At 40.0% G+C, this 18,790-nt stretch overlaps 1 protein-coding gene across 1 annotated transcript in view; it reads right to left on the bottom strand.

The window, feature by feature from the left end:
* The window catches only part of LOC109928918 (regulator of G protein signaling 22), a 112,698-nt gene that overhangs the window by 54,062 nt on the left and 39,846 nt on the right, over positions 1 to 18,790 (bottom strand). Inside the window, exons 7-10 of the mRNA XM_048595749.1 lie at positions 14,552 to 15,323; positions 6,403 to 6,564; positions 5,809 to 5,965; positions 2,268 to 2,389 (exon numbers count right to left, since the gene is read on the bottom strand). Of these exons, the coding sequence (XP_048451706.1) occupies positions 2,268 to 2,389; positions 5,809 to 5,965; positions 6,403 to 6,564; positions 14,552 to 15,323 (1,213 nt within the window). The remainder of the gene's footprint in view (positions 1 to 2,267; positions 2,390 to 5,808; positions 5,966 to 6,402; positions 6,565 to 14,551; positions 15,324 to 18,790) is intronic.

Here is an 18,790-nt window from a genome sequence, read left to right as displayed (position 1 = left end):
CTTCCTGCTCCTCTGATGCTGTTTGGCCTGCTGTGTTCATCCAGCTCTACACCTTGTTATCTCAGATTCTCCAGCATCTGCAGTTCATTCTATCTCTGGAAATGGGACTAACTAAGATTGTTCTTTCATATATCTACACAGGAACAACAGGTCAAATAAGTCAAATATAAGCAAATACTACTGATGCTGGGAATTTCAATAAACCATCTTGTTCCCTGCAGTGGTGTGGAGGTGCCAGTGTCGGACTGGGATGGACAAGGTCAGAAATCACATGACACCAGGTTATAGTCCAACAGGTTTATTTGAAAACACAAGCTTTTAGAGCCTTGCTCCTTCTTCAGGTGTTAGTGAGGTGGTATCAGACACAGAATTAAAAAGTAACAGATCAAAGGGTCACACCACTGATGAGAGTGTATTAAACAAACCTAAGATGCTGTTAAATCTTTAATCAGTTAGAAAGTTTTAATTGATTAATATGTATATATAAATCCCCAAATTCCTTTCAAGCCACTGCCGTGAGGGAACTAAAGGTTTTATCAGTGTAAAGAAGAGATGACATTTTAGGTCAGACAATGCATTTTAGGTGTGAGGCCTTGTTTAGAATCTATTTGTGTTTTGGTTTGGAGTCAGACTTATTTTATTTCTAAAGTAGGAATTTATGAAACGCCACATTCACTGACTACAAATTGTGTGCTTTTTAAACAAAATACAATAGGATGTATCCTAAATACAAATTCACCCCATAGATTTACATTTGTGTGTGCGTGTGTGTGTGAGAGAGGGAGAGATAGAGTGTGTGCATGTGGTGTGTGTGTGTGTGTGTGTGTGTGTGTCTCTGTTTGGTGGGGACAGAGAGAGTGTGTATACGTATTTGAGGGGAGAGAGAGAGTGTGAGTATGTGTGTGAAGGGGGGTAGAGAGAGAGAGTGAGAGTGTGAGTATGTGTGTGAAGGGGGGTAGAGAAAAAGAGTGTGTGTGAGTGTGTGTGTCTGTGTGTGTGTGTCTGTGTGTGTGTGTGTGCACGCACGTGTGTGTATGTGTACATATTAATCAATTAAAACCTTCTAACTGATTAAAGATTTAACAGCATCTTAGGTTTGTTTAATATATTCTCATCAGTGGTGTGAACCCTTTGATCTTTTACTTATAAATTCTGTGTGTGATACCACCTTACTAACACCTGAAGAACGAGTGAGGCTCCGAAAGTTTATGTTTTCAAATAAATCTGTTGGACTATAACCTGGTGTTGTGTGATTTCTGCCCTTGTTCCTTGCAAACATTTCTGACCTAGGCCAGCTATAGTTTTCCAGCAAAGCTCAATGCAAACCAAAGGAACAACACCTAATTTTCTACTTAGGGACTTTACAATGTCCGGGACTTAACACTGAGTTTAATGATTTTCAGAGCCATGACCTCTACCATCCCTGTTGATTTCAACCAAGCCCGCCACCCCTCCCCCCAAATCCGGTCGTGTCTTGTTTTTGTCTTTTTGATTTTGCTCTAAGCACAACAGACCCATTTTCTCCTTTTCACACCTATCACTTGCATCTATTTTATGTGTATATCTCTCCTTTATCACAAGTAGCACTCCCTCAGTCTTTTGTCCTGGGTGACCTCATTATTTGTTCCATTCGCACTTCCTCCTACTCTGTCAACAACAAAAAAACCACAAATTCCAGCCCCCTTCTATTCTGAAGAAGGGTGAAATCACACTTGAAATGTTAACTGAAAGAACTGCGGATGCTGTAAATTAGGAACAAAAACAAAGTTGCTGAAAAAGATCAGCAGATCCGGCAGCATCTGTGAAGGAAAAATCAGAGTTAATGTTTCAGGTTCAGTGACCCTTCCTCAGAACTCAAACTCAAAACGTCAACTCTGATTTTTTCTACACAGATGCTGCCAGACCTGCAAAGCTTTTCCAGCAACTTTGTTTTTGTGCTTGAAATGTTAACTCTATTTTCCTGTCCAAAGATGCTGGTAGACCAGCTGAATTTTTCCGGCATTTTCTGTTTTTAGGTCAAATACCTGCTTCTGCATGTGCTTGCTGCAAGATCTCAGAGACTTCTGGACTACTATGTTGCCAGTCTGTTTGGCTCATTTTGTCAATGAATACTTGGTATGACCTTGAGTGTTAACCTTTCAAATACTGTTTTGAGCAACAAAAGAAGTTAAAAATCCAACACAGGCAAAATCTATTTGCGCCACAGATCAATACACTAATAAACCATTGATAAGCCAATCCCAGAATGGCATGGCACACAAACTTACTTCTTAGATGCTGGCTTGCAGAGAGCAGTGTCAGACATTGTCCTAGTGCAATGCCTATTTGCTGATGATCTATTTCGTGGAACTTTTCTTTGGTGTTGCCGTGATTTACAATTCTTCTTTGGCTGTTTCAGCAAATGAATAGAAACAGAGATTAACAGAAGTCTAATTCAGTTGTCTGAAGTCAGTATTACTATAATATACACAAGAAAGGGTCTATCAAATGTACTGTCAATTCCAGCAGATTCTGTGTTTCACTTTCTTTTGTCTCTTTATGTTGTTTTTACTTCTTTTTTATTACTATCATTAATGTAATATTGTCCATGAATTGATTTGCTGTCCATAATGCTGTTATAGTGAAAAGAATTCGTAAAATCATTTGCCAGCATGTAGAATGGAAATTTATTGTGTAATTCATTGGCTTCAATATAACTAGTGGCGTCCCACTGTTACAGCCTCAACTATGCAGCATGTTTATTCATGATTTACATTATGGGATAGACTTACGTATTTAATCTTTCCACTGATATTAAATAGACAGCTTTAGAAGCAGTGAAAATGAAGGCATAAAAGTATACAGATTGTGGGAGTTACGGTTCACACCACCCATTATTGTCGTATCAGTAGGCATGATGGTAAAGATTAAATGCATGGCATAACAATATAATAAATAGAAAAGAAGTATGTTATATAACTCCTCAAGCCTGATCTGTCATTCAGCAAGATCATGCCTGATCTGATCTTGGCCGCAACTCCACTTACTTGCATGTTCCTCAAAATGCTTTGGTACTCTTTTGGTTCAAAAGTCTATCTTAGTCTTGGCTACATTCAGTGACTCAAATAATGATATAGAATCATATTGTATAATTTGACTGAAAATGCACCAGATGCTTGTTAAGAATAACAGGTTGGATTTTTTCATTAACATGTAAAATGATCTGATAATTCAGTTTCATGGCCAATTCTGCTGTGACCTGGGGCAAATTTTTTTTATGTGAAATTCTGTTTTTCGTATCATTAATTCAGCAGCCAACATGTTGCGTGCTTTTCCTGGAGAATCAATGAGCAACCGCCCCAATAAACTTCATTGTACTGCGCTGCTCTCTCAGTACCACCAATGCTAACTCACAGCTCTTCTGCACAATCTTTTATCCATCCTCTCCAACAAATTCCATCTCTTCTCACACGGCCACTAGCTGCACCCAGTGACCCTCCACCAGGAAGAGGACATCACTGGAGAGCCTCTGGGACAGATTGCACTTGTAGAAACCAGACAGGGTGCATCTGAGCTCTTTGCCAACTTATTTTACTCATGCTGTTGTAGTAGATTTAAACTAACTCAGCAGGCGTGTGGGAACCAGGAGAAAACATTACAGAATAATACCAGGGTGCATGAAATATGCAGATAGCACTACAATAGAAGTAAGTAAATAGAATCATCATAGAATCCCTACAGTGTGGAAGCAGATCATTCAGACCATTGAGTCCACACCAGCTCTCCGATTAGCATCCCATCCAGAACAAAACCCCCAACACTATCCCTATAATCCTCCATTTCCTATGGCTAATCCATCTGGTCTACACATCCCTAGACACTATGGACAATTTCAGCATGGCCAACCCACCTAACCTGCACATATTTGGACTGTGGGAGAATACCAGAGCAGCTGGAACAAGCCTACACAGACATGGGGAGAATGTGAAACTCTACAAAGACAGTGGCTGGAATCGAATCTGGGTCCCTGATGCTATGAGACAGCAGTGCTAACCACTGAGCCACCATGCTCAATATTTCAAGATGACTTAACAGTCTACGCTGGTGGCATAGTGGAAACAGACTATGAGAGAAAGTAGTCAAGTTTAAATCAGGGTTACCAGTGCAACGATATGAATTCTTGTTACATTAAGGCACAGACTGCCTTGTGGGATTATTATGTTTTGGTCATAATGGAGATGTGGCTCAAGGAAGGGCAAGTTCAGGCATTAAATATTCCTGTTTACAAGGGTTCATTAAAAACAGGAAAGGAAGAAAGATGGCAATTTTGATTAAGGAGAACTGGTGAAAGAGGTTGTGTCACAGGGTTCAAGGACAAAATCAATATGGCTAAAGTTAAGGAACAAAGAGGGTGAGTTACATTGCTTGATGTAATGTATAGACCATTCACTAATGAAAAAGATGTAGCAGAATAAATCTGCACAGAGATTACCAGTAGGTGCAAACATTGCACAGTAGTTATGATGGGGGACTTTAATTCCCAGAAAATAAGACTGGGATAATGACAGTGTAAACCGTAGCAAGGGACAAGCTTAGATTGTGATCGGGAGAATTTCCTACAGTAGTGCGTGTCCAGTCCAACAAGAAAGGAGGCACTGCTAGACTTAGTTCTTTGAAATGAGCCAGACCAAGTGTCAATGGGGGAACCATTCAGAGGACAGTGATCACTGTATCATAAGGTTTAGGATAACAGTGGGAAATGAACAAATAAACAATTTAGGTTAAGAATAACCAACTAGTGGACATCTGACTTCAATGGGACAAGAATGTAGCTGGACCAGATAGACTGGAACCAAAGGTTAGTAGGTAAAACAGTAGTTGAGCAATGGGCTACCTTCAGAAAAGAGGTGTTTTGGGCACAGTCAAGATATATTCCGTCAAAAGGGTAAAGTAGTGAAAATGAATCCAGGGCTGGAGGTATTAAATTAATGCAGGCAGTCTCTGGGTTTGAACAGGTTATGTTCTGGAGTCTGTTCGCAAGGTGATTTGGGCGCAAGTCAGGACATAATGTAGGACAATGTAAAACAGCCATTTGTAAGGACAGGCAATATTTGTATGCCGGATCTTTGAAATTACAACTCTGTACGGGATTGTGTTCACAAGCATAAGTGTTCATAAATTAGAAGTTTGAAATTTGGGGATTTCTTGTACTTTGCATTATTTTGTTTTTACAAGGCGCCTTCTTCTGTCTTTTCATTAAACTATTAACTGCTTTTGTGTGTGCTTGTCTGATGTCACGTTTGTATTCTTTCTTCTTTATTTCACTCAAGAAACCTTGGTATTTAGCTCTTTCATTTTCTAGTGAACTACAATTTAATTGGGGTGTGATTGCTGTATGCTGAAAAATAAATTAGACCATATTTGTTGCAACCAACTGAGAAAGGGTTAAAAATGGATGGGGTGAGAGGTGTGTAATTCCATCTCCTCACCTGGTCATAATACAAAACTAAACTATTTTTGCACCAAATAAATCTCAGCACTTCATGACTAATATTTTCAAGACAGAAGAATAGATTAAAAAGTTGGAGAAATTGGAGCAAGAAAGTAAAAGGAGTTAGCAAACATATCACTTTCCTCTTATTCACTGATTCCAGCCTCTCTTGGTAGTAGGAATAAAGGGTAACAATTTGATTCTTGAGCCAAAACTCACTGATATGAGCAATCTTTAACCAGGATAGGCCAATATCCATTGGAAATAAAAAACATGTTACACTTTGAAAATAAAAACTTCTAGAAAATCTTAATTTGTAACCACAACATGATACCAACCTTGTCTGGAATGCATTCTACCTTGGCAGGATTTGGCAGTGTCAAAGGAAATGGGCCTACATCAGACTTAGGTCTCAACTGACGATCTTCCCAATCTTTCAGGGCAATACCAGCTTGCCGTATGGGAAATCCTTTATTAATACAGTACCTTGGACCCCTGAAATTGTTTGAAAACAAAAATAACATTGAAAATGTTTGAAACAATACATGTGTGTTGGTAGCAATGCATATGTGGCTATCTCTGCTGCTAGATTCTCAGGAGTATCATATTCTCATATTCATACTTTAATACTTCAATAGTAGTCAAGAGAATGATCAAAAGGCTATTATCAAAAACAGGTTGGGTATAATCAATACTTACAGATATTAATTGCAATAGAGTGCATGTTAAATGTTATGTCTTAAAGTATACAACTGTTAGAATCTGGACCTGACACTATCTTGGGTAAACACATTTCATAACCTGTGCATAAAGCTTCTTTGGTGTGATTTGCAGTTAATAGATTCCACTCTATGCAATGCATTAATGAAAGATAAATAGATATACATTAAATACCATTAGCCTACATTTCCCAGCCTTGTGCCTGTACTCACCAATAGAGAAGCAGAGGCGATACTACATCTGACTGAACCTGACTCAGGTTTTCCACGGTCCACTGAGAGACAAATGAGAGACCCAGCTTTGCACGTGTCTCCACATTCATACAGTATTCACCCCCATTAAATAAATACCGATTCCGTATCTTGTTCAGGTAGCTTTGAGCCAAAGAACAAATTATAATCAAATACTTTGTACAGAACAGAATAGAGCAGAGCAATGAAAACATAAATTGGAGAACAATTTGAACAAACACTATTCATGATAAGGAATAACAAACACAATGTTACAAATTAACACAAAACCAGATTAACTATTAACAGATCTACATGAAATATAATTTGCATGCCTTTTAGTAAATGAAAACTCTGGGAGTTCAGCTGTGTTTTGGGGAAGTTGGGGAGGAAGGCATTGCTTTGTAATATTCTGGCCATTTTTGGAAGGGGCTGCTTTGTAGTCGAAGTGCTGCTGATTAGATCTAAGAGTGGGCCTAGGTCAATAGTGGGCTTAGTTGGGGAGGGCCAGCAGCAACAAGATAAGGGCAAAGTAAGAGCATTTTTGTCCCTACCTCCGCTAGTTGTTAAATGGGCAGAGATGGCAGTCAGTGGAGCAGTATGTTCCTCCTGTCAGATGTGGGAGATCAGGGAGCAGTCAAGTGACCCTGGCAATTAGGTCTAAAGATGTGTGTCTGGCTGCAGCTCCTCTCAGACCACATGGATTTGTTGAGGTGGCAGTTGGAAGTACAGAGGAACATTCAGGACGCAGACAATGTGATAGACGGTAGCTTCAGGGAGGGATCATCCAGTGTAGATATATGGGCGGAACTGCAAAATAAGAAGGGGGTGATCACTTTGATGGGATTATACTACAGGCCTCCCTGGCGGTCAGCAGGAAATTGAGGAGCAATATGTAAGGAGATTGCAGATGGCTGTAAAAATTATATGGTTGTAATGGTAGGGGATTTTAACTTTCCAAATGTAGACTGGGACTACTGGCTTGGATAGGTGTTGTTGGGTGTGTTGAAGAAAACTTTCTCAATCAATATGTAGATAGTCCTATTAGAAAAGGGGCAAAACTTGATCTCCTCTTGTGAAATAAGGCAGGACTGAGGTATTAGTGGGGGAGTACTTTGGGACCAGTGACCATAGTTCTATTAGCTTTAAAATAATTTACAGAAAAGGATAAGCCTGGTCCACAAGTTCTAAATTGGAGCAAGGCCAATTTTGATGGTATTAGACAGGAACTTTCAAAAGTTGACTGGGGGAGGCTGTTCGCAGATAAAGGGGTGTCTGGCAATTTCAAAAGCAAGATGATGAGAGTACAGGGCCAGCATGTTCCTATTAGTGTGAAGGGCAAGGCTGGCAGGAGTAGGGAGCACTGGATGACTAGAACTATTAAGGCTCTGGTCAAGGAAAAGGGAGGCATATCTCAAGTGTATACAGCTGGGATGAAGTGTGTCACTTGAGGAGTATAGGGAGTGTAGGAGTACAGTAAAGAAAGAAATCAGGAGGGCAAAAAGGGGACATGAGATAGCTTTGACAGATAGGATAAAGGAGAATCCAAAGAAATTCAAGAAATATATTAAGAGCAAAGGAATAACTAGGGAGAGAATAAGGCCCCTTAAATATCATCAAAGCCGTCAATGTATGGAACCGCAGGAGATGGGTGAGATTCTAAATGAATATTTTGCCTCCGTACTTACCATGGGGAAAATCATAGAAGCTAGGGAACTTGGGGCAATAAATAGTGATGTCTTGAAAAGAGTCTGCAAATAACAAAAGAGGAGGTGCTGGTGGTCTTAAAACAGATAAAGGTAGATAAATCCCTGGGACCTGATCGAGTGTATGCCGGGACATTGTAGGAAGCTACAGAAGAAATTGTGGAGCTCCAGCAGAGACGTTTGTATCATCGACACCCACGGGTGAGATGCTGGAGGGTGGCAAATGTTGTATCATTATTTAAGAAAAGCTGCAAACAAAAGCCAGGTAACTGCAGACACCACCGACCCCCCCCCTCCTCTAATGAGCCTAATATTAGGGGTGGGTAAATTGTTGGAGTGGATTCTAAGAGACAGGATCTACATGCATTTGGAAAGGCAAGGACTGATTAGGGATAGTCAGCATGGCTTTAAGCGTGGGAAATTGTGTCTCATTAAATTGATTGAGTTTTTGGAGGAGATGACGAAGAAGGTAGATGAAGGTAGAGCAGTAGATGTTGTCTACATGTATTTAGCAAGGCCTTCGACAAGGTTTCACATGGTGGACTAGTTAGTAAGGTTAAATTACATGGGATCCAGGAAAAGTTAGCCATTTGGATACAAAATAGCTTAACGGTAGGAGACAGAGGGTGGTGATAGAGGGTTTTCGTTCAGACTGGAGGCCTGTGACCAGCTGTGTGCTGCAAGGATCGATGCTGGATCCACTGTTGTTAATCATTTATATAAACAATTTCGATGAGAATTTAGGAAGCATGGTGGTATAGTGGGCAGGGAAGCAAGTTATCTAAGAGTAGAACAGGATATTGATTAATTGGGCCAAGGACTGGCAGATGGAGTTTAATTTTGATAAATGCGAGATTTTGCAATTTGGTAAGATAAATCTGGGCAGGACTTACGCAGTAAATGGTAGGGCCCTGCGGAGTGTTGTTGAACAGAAAGACCTAGGGGTGTAGATACATAGTCCCTTGAAAGTGGTGTCACAGGCAGATAGGATGGTGAAGGAAGAATGCTTGTCTTCATAAGTCAGAACTTGGGGCAATAAATAGTGATGTCTTGAAAAGAGTCTGCATAACAAAAGAGGAGGTGCTGGTGGTCTTAAAACAGATAAAGGTAGATAAATCCCTGGGACCTGATCTTTTTGTATACCAGGACATTGTGGGAAGCTACAGAAGAAATTGTGGAGCTCTAGCAGAGATGTTTGTATCATCGACACCCACGGGTGAGAGGCTGGAGGGTGGCAAATGTTGTATCATTATTTAAGAAAAGCTGCAAACAAAAGCCAGGTAACTGCAGACACCACTGACCCCCCTCCTCTAATGAGCCTAATATTAGGGGTGGGTAAATTGTTGGAGTGGATTCTAAGAGACAGGATCTACATGCATTTGGAAAGGCAAGGACTGATTAGAGATAGTCAGCATGAGTACAGGAGTTGGGATGTCGTGTTACGGCTGTACAAAACATTGGTAAGACCACAATTGGAGTACTGTACAATTCTGGTCACCCTGCTATAGGAAGGATGCTATTAAACTGGAAAGGGTGTAAAAGATATACAAGAATGTTACCGAGACCAAGGAAAAGCTGGATAGGTGGGACCGTTTTCCCTGAAGTGTAGGAGGTTGAGGCATGGCCTTACTGTGGTTTATAAAATCATTAGGGTCATAGATAAAGTGAATAGCCAAGGTCTTTTCTCCAGCATAAGGGAGTCTAAAGCCAAAGGGCATAGGTTTAGAGTGAGAGGGTAAAGATTTTAAAAGTGACCTGAGGGGCAACTTTTTCACACAGAGCATGGTGCATATACGGAATGAGCTGTCAAACTAAGTGGTAGAGGTGAATTATAAGACATTTGGACAAGTACATGCATAGGAAAGGTTTAGAGGGATATCAGCCAATCACTGGCAAACGGGATTAGTTCAGGTTGTTGACTTGCTTGCCGAGCTGGCTTGTTTTTGTTCAGACGTTTCAGCACCATGCTAGGTGACATCATCAGTGGAGCCTCCGATGAAGCGATGTTGTCCTACTCCACTTGGAATTTATACTGTCTGGTCCATTATGGTGAGTACTGTCATTTCCGGTTTTGATCTGCATGGGTTTGTATATGGGGTCCAATTCTATATGTTTGTTGATTGGAGTATGGGTGGAGAACCATGCCTCTAGGAATTCCCATGCGTGTCTATATTTGGCTTTGGCTACCAAGGTTACTTTGTCCCAGTTAAACTGATGGCCTTCATTGTCTGAATGTACAGATATTAAGGAGAGTTTATCATGCTGTTTTGCTGCTAGGTGATGTTTGCGTATTCTGATGGCTAGTTTCCTTCCTGTCTGTCCCTTGTAATGTTTGTGGCAATCATTGCATGGTATTTTGTAAACCAAGTTCGTTCTGCATGTTGTGGGAATGGGGTCTTTAATCCTTGTAAGTGTTGGTCGGAGAGTGACTATGGGCTTGTGGGCCACCATGATTCCTAGTGGTCATAGGAGTCTTGTTGTCAGTTCCAATATGTTCCTGATGTAGGAAAGTATTTACAAAATACCATGCAATGACTGCCACAAACATTACATCGGACAGACAGGAAGGAAACTAGCCATCAGAATACACGAACATCAGCTAGCAGCAAAACGGCACGATGAACTCTCCTTAATATCGCTACATTCAGACAATGAAGGCCATTAGTTTAACTGGGACAAAGTAACCTTGGTAGCCAAAGCCAAATATAAACACGCACGGGAATTCCTAGAGGCAAGGTTCTCCACCCATACTTCAATCAACAAACATATTGAATTGGACCCCATAGACAAACCCATACAGATCAAAACCAGAAATGACACTACTCACCATAATAGACCAGACAGTATAAATTCCAAGTGGAGTAGAACAACATCGCTTCATCGGAGGCTCCACTGATGATGTCACCTAGCATGGTGACAAAACGTCTGAACAAAAACAAGGCAGCTCGGTGAGCACGTCAACAACCTCATCTACAACCCGAGCTACAGATCTTTGTCAATACTTTAAAGGGATTAGTTCAGTTTAGTAAAACTAATCAGCATGGATAGGTTGGGCCAAAGGGCCTGTTTCCATGCTATATAATTCTATGAATGCCTACACTCTAATTGGGCTGGACCAATCAGAAAAAGATTAGTCAACATTTTCTTAGGAATATTTTCTTTTCAAACCCAGTCAAACGATACTTTGCTTCAAAAAGTCACAGTACTTTTTTGCCAAAAGTACATCATGGCTAAACAAAAAACAATTGGGGTAGTAAGTTATTCATGATGTTAGGAAGAAGGATTTCATTTCATGGGACTCTACCATTAGTTCTGAGGCAGGAAAGAACTGTAGTCAGGATGGGCTCCAGATGAACCAGATTGGGACCAGGGTCCTAAGTAGAAATGAATTGGGTAGTCATAGGACAAAGTATGACTGGAGGATTCCAATTCAGGTTCAAAGTAGATAACCTCATATTTGTCTACATTGAAATCTATTTACTAGTTTTTGTCATTTACTTATTTAATGTCTCTTTGCAATTTAATGCTTCTATCTGTACACCTGACAGTATTGACTTATGTGGCTTCTATCCCATCATAAGTTATGAATTAATACAGTGAATAAATAAAGCATTTGCACAGATCCTGCTGCTCAGTCAAATTACTAACCAGGTCAACAATTTGGCTTCAATCCCATGAGCTTCAACTTGAGCTAATAGTTTAATATGGAAGATTTTATCAAATGCCTTCTGGAAGTCCATGGAGATAACATCCACAGGCGTTCTTCGGTCCACCTTTTTGGTCAGCAAAGAAGTCAATCAGATTTGTCAAGCATGACCTATCTTTACAAAGTCAATTCTGCATCTCTCTGACCGGTTGAAAATTTTTGACGTGTTCAGTCATCTTATCCTTAAATAAAGATCCTGGCAATTCAGTAGTCATAGAACTCAATCACGAAGTTTGGTAATTTTTTTTTCATTAACACAGAGTGGCAGTCGTTGCATGGTATTTTGTAAACCACGTTTGTTCTGCATGTTGTGGGAATGGGGTCTTTAATCCTTGTAAGTGTTGGTCGTAGAGTGACAAGACAAGACTCAATTTTATTCCAATAGTTGCAAAGTAACTGGGAAGTTGACTCAATTATTATATGTGAGATGACATCAGTGTTGAATTGATTCTATTACTTGTAAAATTAGATGGTGAATTATTGTTACCTGCTGCTCTAATTTTCCCTTTACCACAATCGAAGTTCTGTGAAGCTTTATTCAATAAGAAGGAAATTACATTTTCATAAAATTATAGTATAGTATAGCACAGAAGGAGGGCATTTGCCCCATCAGATCTTTGCAGGTTCTTTTGAGGAATCACCTATTTAATTCCCCTCTCTTTTTCCACACATTTCTGAATTTTCTCTTCTTCAAGAACTTATCCTGTGGCCTATTGAAACCTGCTGTTGAATCTGTGTGAGTCAATGAGTTTAGTTGCCTAGATGACTAGGGTGTGGTGCAGAATAAAGGCCAAACTGCAGGTTGAATCTGGCTTCGGTAGTTCATGGAAATCTGATCATCATCTTACCCCACATTTGTGCAGTAGTTACTTTCAAACTATATGTAATCAATTGTCTCTCTCTCTCTAATGAAGAGTGATGCCTATGGTCCTTTCTGGACTATGGCTCTTTACGTTCCATTGAGTCTGCATAGAGAAGGTGGTGCATTCCAAAATCTAATCACTCATGTACATAGAAACAAATTTATTTATGTCAACAAATTAATTATCTTTGAATTGGAGTTACCATTAGTATAAAAGTAGACATGGCAGCCAAATTACACATTACGGTCCACAAATGGCGATGAAGTGCCAGTCTATTTTTTTTTTGTAACTTTGATCCCATCATAATGACGCAAACATGGACTATTGATTTTTGAATTACATCATCCAATTTAAAACCTTAGACTTACATACACTGAAACGGTTTAAAAAAGGGGACAAAACCATTGACTTAAAATGACTACAGGTATCACCTGACGCACATTAGTTGAAGTGTCATTAAAACAACATGGTTTAGTCAATACACAACTGAATTGAAATTAAAATTTATCCAAAGACAATTGAACAAGTCAACACTGCAGCTTCCCCTGACATCCCACACACTATTGGGAGTGTGAAAAGGTCCCCATTTCAAATCTTATTTGCACCATCATGAGAATTTTTCACATGTGGAAAAGAAGCATCACTTGCAGATGGAATATACAAACCAGTTTGTACTTCAAAGAAGTTCTTGAAAAAAAGTAGGGGAGACGTAGTTTGACTGCAGAACTGAAACAGGCTACCAAAAGCCTTCTCTCTTTTACTCTGTCTCTCCTCTTCAGGCTTTCAAGAAGAAACGGGGGTAACAACACTGATTGAATGGAAAGAAACACCAGGAAGTGGAGGACTTAACACCTAACCGCAAGATTCTCACCAGTTGATAGTCCCAGAAATCAACTGACCAACTGTGGTCTCAGGTTAAACCCTTACACCTCAAGGATGCACAAGAATCTTAATTGTAGATTCTTTTATTATTTTTTGTACTGAATGCTATCTCTTTTAACTTCGCAGGTAATAAACTTGTTCCTTTTTAACTCCACAAAAATCTTGTGATTAACTCTTTACTGCCACAATAAAAATTACTTAATAATATTTTACTTGCAGAAAGGTCTGAAAAAACATAAACCTTGTTGTCGACAAAAGAGGAGGTTCGGAAAAGGGAAGCTGATTCATTCATCTCACTTGGTCATAATAGACTGAGGAAAGAGTTTTGATCAGGCCCTGGGAGAGGTCCCTGTACTTCATGTACTGTTGTGAGTTCCTCAACACCCACCCAATCAGTCAGGCAAAACTTTAGACTAACATTGTACCTAAATGATGGGAACTCCAATAACTTCCACAAAGCTTAGATTCCATAACCAGTCTTCTGACTTTAGCAACAAAAACAGAAGTTGCTGGAAAAGCTCAGCAGGTGTGACAGCATCTGTGAAGAGAAATCAGAGTTAACATTTTGGGTTTGGTGACCCTGCCTCAGAACCGGACCCAAAACATTAACTCTGATTTCTCTTCATAGATGCTGCCAGACCTGCTGAGCTTTTCCTGCAACTTTTGTTTTTGCTTCTAATTTACGGCATCCACAGTTCTTTTGGTTTTTATTCTGACTTTAGCAACTTGTTAAAGGTGCTAGATAAAAGCAATATTTTGTTGTTAAAGGGAGAACACTATCAATTGAATTCAGCTGACACTTGACCCAAAGTTTTAAACAAATGTCAAACTTTTGCATGATTAATGTCACATGTAAAGGCTACATGAAAAGCATTTAGGTTTTCATTTCAATTGAGAGCTGTTTTATAGAAACAGTGACAATATTAATCCTCATTTCAAAAAAACCAGTTTTCTATATTAAATCTCTGACTAACCTTTGCTTCTTTTTGCCATCCTCGATTACTTTTAATCTTTCAATATCCATCCATAGCCACCAATATTTCTCACCGGCAGTTCCATGGAGAAATTTCTTGAACTTTTCAATGCCCTTTCGGTTCTTGAAATTGAAGCTATGAGGTGGTTCCATGTAGCAGAAATCTCTGATATCACCTTCCTCATTAGTAGAATCAGATTCCATACTATCTTCGCCCATACTATTGGAAAAACTTTGAGTTCTTATATTATCACTGACTACAGATGATTGCTGTACATCCAACTGAGCAGCTTGAGAAACGTTAGAATTTGGTGCTGCGTAAGTATTACTCTCCAAGTGAAATTTCATTTCCTCCGTCTCAGAAGACAGGTTGGTTTCTGTTCCATGAGTTGCTGCTTTATCACTTGTGCTAACCAGATCTTTATGGGTTCTTGTTTTAGTGCCAATGCGGACCTTCTGAACATGCAACTTTGCTTTTTCATTGACCTTATCTTCATTCATCGCTGTCTTATCATCAGTGCTCATCTCTTTGTTTTTTTTGTTTACTTTTTGGCCATCTTTAGTTTCATTCTCTGACTTTGGTTGAAGGTAGATAATTTCTTGTCCATCAAAATGGTATGCAGGAACGAATTCAAATAACTCGTCATCCACAATTACTGGTTTGGACAAACTGGGAGTGCAACTATATTGTGTACTGCCACTGGCCTGTCTGCTATGGTGGGGTAACTTTTCAGCACTAATATTTAACAAAATTTCTTCCATTACTGAAAAACCTAGAGCAATTTAATATTAAGAAGTGTTAATCATAGAGTTATACACTGACATAGTGGAGAAGGAGGCCATACAGCCCATCTTGTCTTGGCCAGCTCTTTGAAGGAGCTATGGAATTTGTCAAGCTCCTTGATTAATAACCCATAAATTTTTCTTATCAAGTCTTTAAACAAATCTTTATTGATTAGTGAATCTGCTTAGTGAACCCCACTCCTTCATGGGCAGTAGAGATCGTAACAACCCACTGTGTAATGTGTTTCCTCTTTTCATCTCTGATTCTTTTAATAGGCACCACAAATTTGTCTCCTCTTATTACCAACTGTTCTAGCACAGCAAATGGCTTTGCCTTATTCATTTGACTGAAACTCTTAATGATTTTGAACACCTTTATTAAATCTCCCCTGAACTTTTTCTTCTCTAAGGAGATCACCCCAGCTTCTTTACACACTTGCCTTTTTTAGGAAAAGGGTAAGGATGCACAGGCAAAGTATTAGTACGTTATAAGACACATTCCATTTCTCCCTATATTTCATAGAAATGTGGAAAATAGCAGCAGGAATAGGCCATTCAGCCCTTTAAATTCTGCTCCACCATTAAACATGATTATGGCTAATCACCCAACTAGGCAACCTGTTCCTGTTTTCTCCTCATAACCTTTGATCCCTTTAGCCCTAAGAACTATATCCATCTCGTTCTTGAAACCATTCAATGTTTTGGCCTCAATAGCTTTCAGTGACAGGGAATTCCACAGGGTCACCACTCTCTAGTGAAGAAATTTCTCCTCATCTCAGCCAAAAATGGCATACCCTGTATCCTTAGACTCTGACCCTTGGTTCTGGGCTCACCGATCATTGGGAAGATCTTTCCTAGGTTTATCCTGTTTTGTCCTTTATTTTTGCTGTTGTAAATTGCAACTCCCAACAGGTCATTACAACTTGGAACATAAAATTTTCCATTAATCATGGCTGTTGGCCTAGAGGGACAGGCAACTCTACAACTTAAGCCTTATGTCACCTGGTTTGGAAGTGGATGTTCTGCTATTTGAACTAACTTGTTACATGGTGCATATATAATACCAGCCAGATAATGCATTCACAGGACTCTGAAGGGGGAGTAATACAAAATATATAACAAGTAATTAATTGAAGCAATAATAATTTGTCAATTCAAGCTTACATGCAAAGATTCTGCAATAAGTGAAAGGAGCTAATAAACAAATCATACAATATAGAAAATAAACAAATCATCAAATTACATGAGGCATTTACAATCAATTATATTGTTGCATTTATTACTTCATATAAACATGCCAATTCTTTAAAAAAAAAATAACCTTTTCTAACACAACAGGCTGACTCTTAATAATTTGGCTATTGAATACAAGAGCAAAGAGACTATGATGGAGCTGTAAATAACATTAGTTAGGCTATAGCTAGATTACTGTGCACAGTTCTGGTTACTATTATAGGAAAGACGTAATTAGGCTCGAGAGGGTACAGAAGAGATTCACCAGAATGTTGCCTGGACTGGAATGATTTAGAGACCAGATAAACTGGGATTATTTTCCTTAAGAGCAGAGAAGGCTGAAGAGGGATTTGATTGAGATGTACAATGTTCTGAAGGCATAGCCATGAACTTTCTCATTCAGGACACCTCCCCACCTGCATCAAGAGTAACAGCTGTGTTACCCACTGGCGCCTCCCTTGAAACCTATCTGTTTCTCATTCCAGGAGGAACACAGCCCACAACAGGGCAGAAAGACACAAAACATATGGTGGGCTTCCCAACATTCAGCTCCTCACCCGTTGTGAGGAAAGGATCATGACTCTGACCACCGGAATGGCTGACTGACTGTGCCCAAGCCCCTGGGCAGGTATCAGAGGCTGTCCTTGACTTACTTTACCAGAAATCCCTGACAAAGGTTACATCGCTTGGCTTGAATGAGGCTTGCTGACAAACATGATAAGCTTACTTTGTGTCTGGTCTAAATGGTAAGACAAGACAGAAGTAATATGACCCTAATATATGTGACTGAGGGACAAAGTGCAAAAAGGCAAGGCACATCAAAACGAGGCAGGAATGCTGTGAACATCCAGATAGGCTCAAAGTGAGTGAGTGCATATTGGAGCAAGCGAAGAGCCTGATCCAGTCCATGAGCTGGGTGTGTCCTTGAGCACAGCGTCCTTGCTGCAAAATGATAGTTGCTGGTACAGCCTGAGGTACAGAAGTGTCCTGTAAGTGTATCAGAAATGTACCATGAGGATTTTTAGATACTGGCACATGTTAGATGCCAATGTCCACGGAATGAAGTGCTTGTGACTGGTGTCCATAGAACATGACCCGAGATGTTGGTGCTGGGTGTCCTTCATGGTGGTCCTTCAGACCAAACAGCAATTTGAAGTCATCAGGTACCTCCTCTGATTTCCATGTCAAGAACTCTTGACAGCTAGCTTGTTCAGTGCAGTTTCATAAGATAGAAAGCTGAATACTTATGAGGTGCATTATGGCATTAATGTGGTGTTTAACAACCTATAATTCCCCTTAATTGGCAGCTCACCAGTATTTGGTGAGAAATTTGGCTCATCTCTTGGCAAAAAGCATAAAAATGTAGATGAGATGCAACCAACATTGAGATAGGCCTTGGTTTTCATCCAACTGGGGCAACGCAGTGGCTCAGTAGTTAGCACTGCTACCTCACAATGCCAGAGACCCTGGTTCGATTTCTCAGGCAACTGTCTCTGTGGAGTTTGCACATTCTCCCCGTGTCTGCGTAGATTTCTTCAGGGTTCTCTTGTTTCCTCCCACAGTCCAAAGATATGCAGGTTAGGTGGATTGGCCATGGTAAATTACCCCATAGTGTCTAGGAATGTGTAGGCTAAGTGGGTTAGCCAAGAGAATTGCAGGGTTAGAGAATAGGGTCGGGGGTGCAATTGGGTGGGATGCTTTTTGCAGGGTCAGTGTAGACTCGATGGGCCAATTAGCCTGCTTCTACATTGTAGGGATTCTATGATTGATTGATTGATTCAATTCTGTCACAACGTCACGTAGTTCACAACAGTTAGACTCCCTACATGATTCCACCCAATATTTCTTCTGGTTAAAGTTTTTAGAAATACAAATATAACTTAATCTTTGAGAAACATATTGTAAATATCATTGTAAAAATTGTTTTAATTTACTTGTCTGGAGTGTAAAGAATAATTACCCTATTGAATCAGAGATAGTAGGAACTGCAGATGCTGGAGAATCCAAGACAACAAGGTGCAGGGCTGGATGAACACAGCAGGCCAAGCAGCATCATAGGAGCAGAGAGGCTGACGTTTCGGGCCTAGACCCTTCATCAGAAAAGGGGGAGGGGAAGGGGGTTCTGAAATAAATAGGGAGAGAGTGGGAGGCGGATAGAAGAGGGAAATAGGAGAGGATAGGTGGAGAGGAAACAAACAGGTCGAAGAGGCGGGGATGGAGCCAG

The sequence above is a fragment of the Rhincodon typus genome, chromosome 4, assembly GCF_021869965.1.
Source record: "Rhincodon typus isolate 14 chromosome 4, sRhiTyp1.1, whole genome shotgun sequence".
Classification (NCBI taxonomy): domain Eukaryota; kingdom Metazoa; phylum Chordata; class Chondrichthyes; order Orectolobiformes; family Rhincodontidae; genus Rhincodon; species Rhincodon typus.
This window is presented reverse-complemented; position numbering and strand designations above follow the sequence as displayed.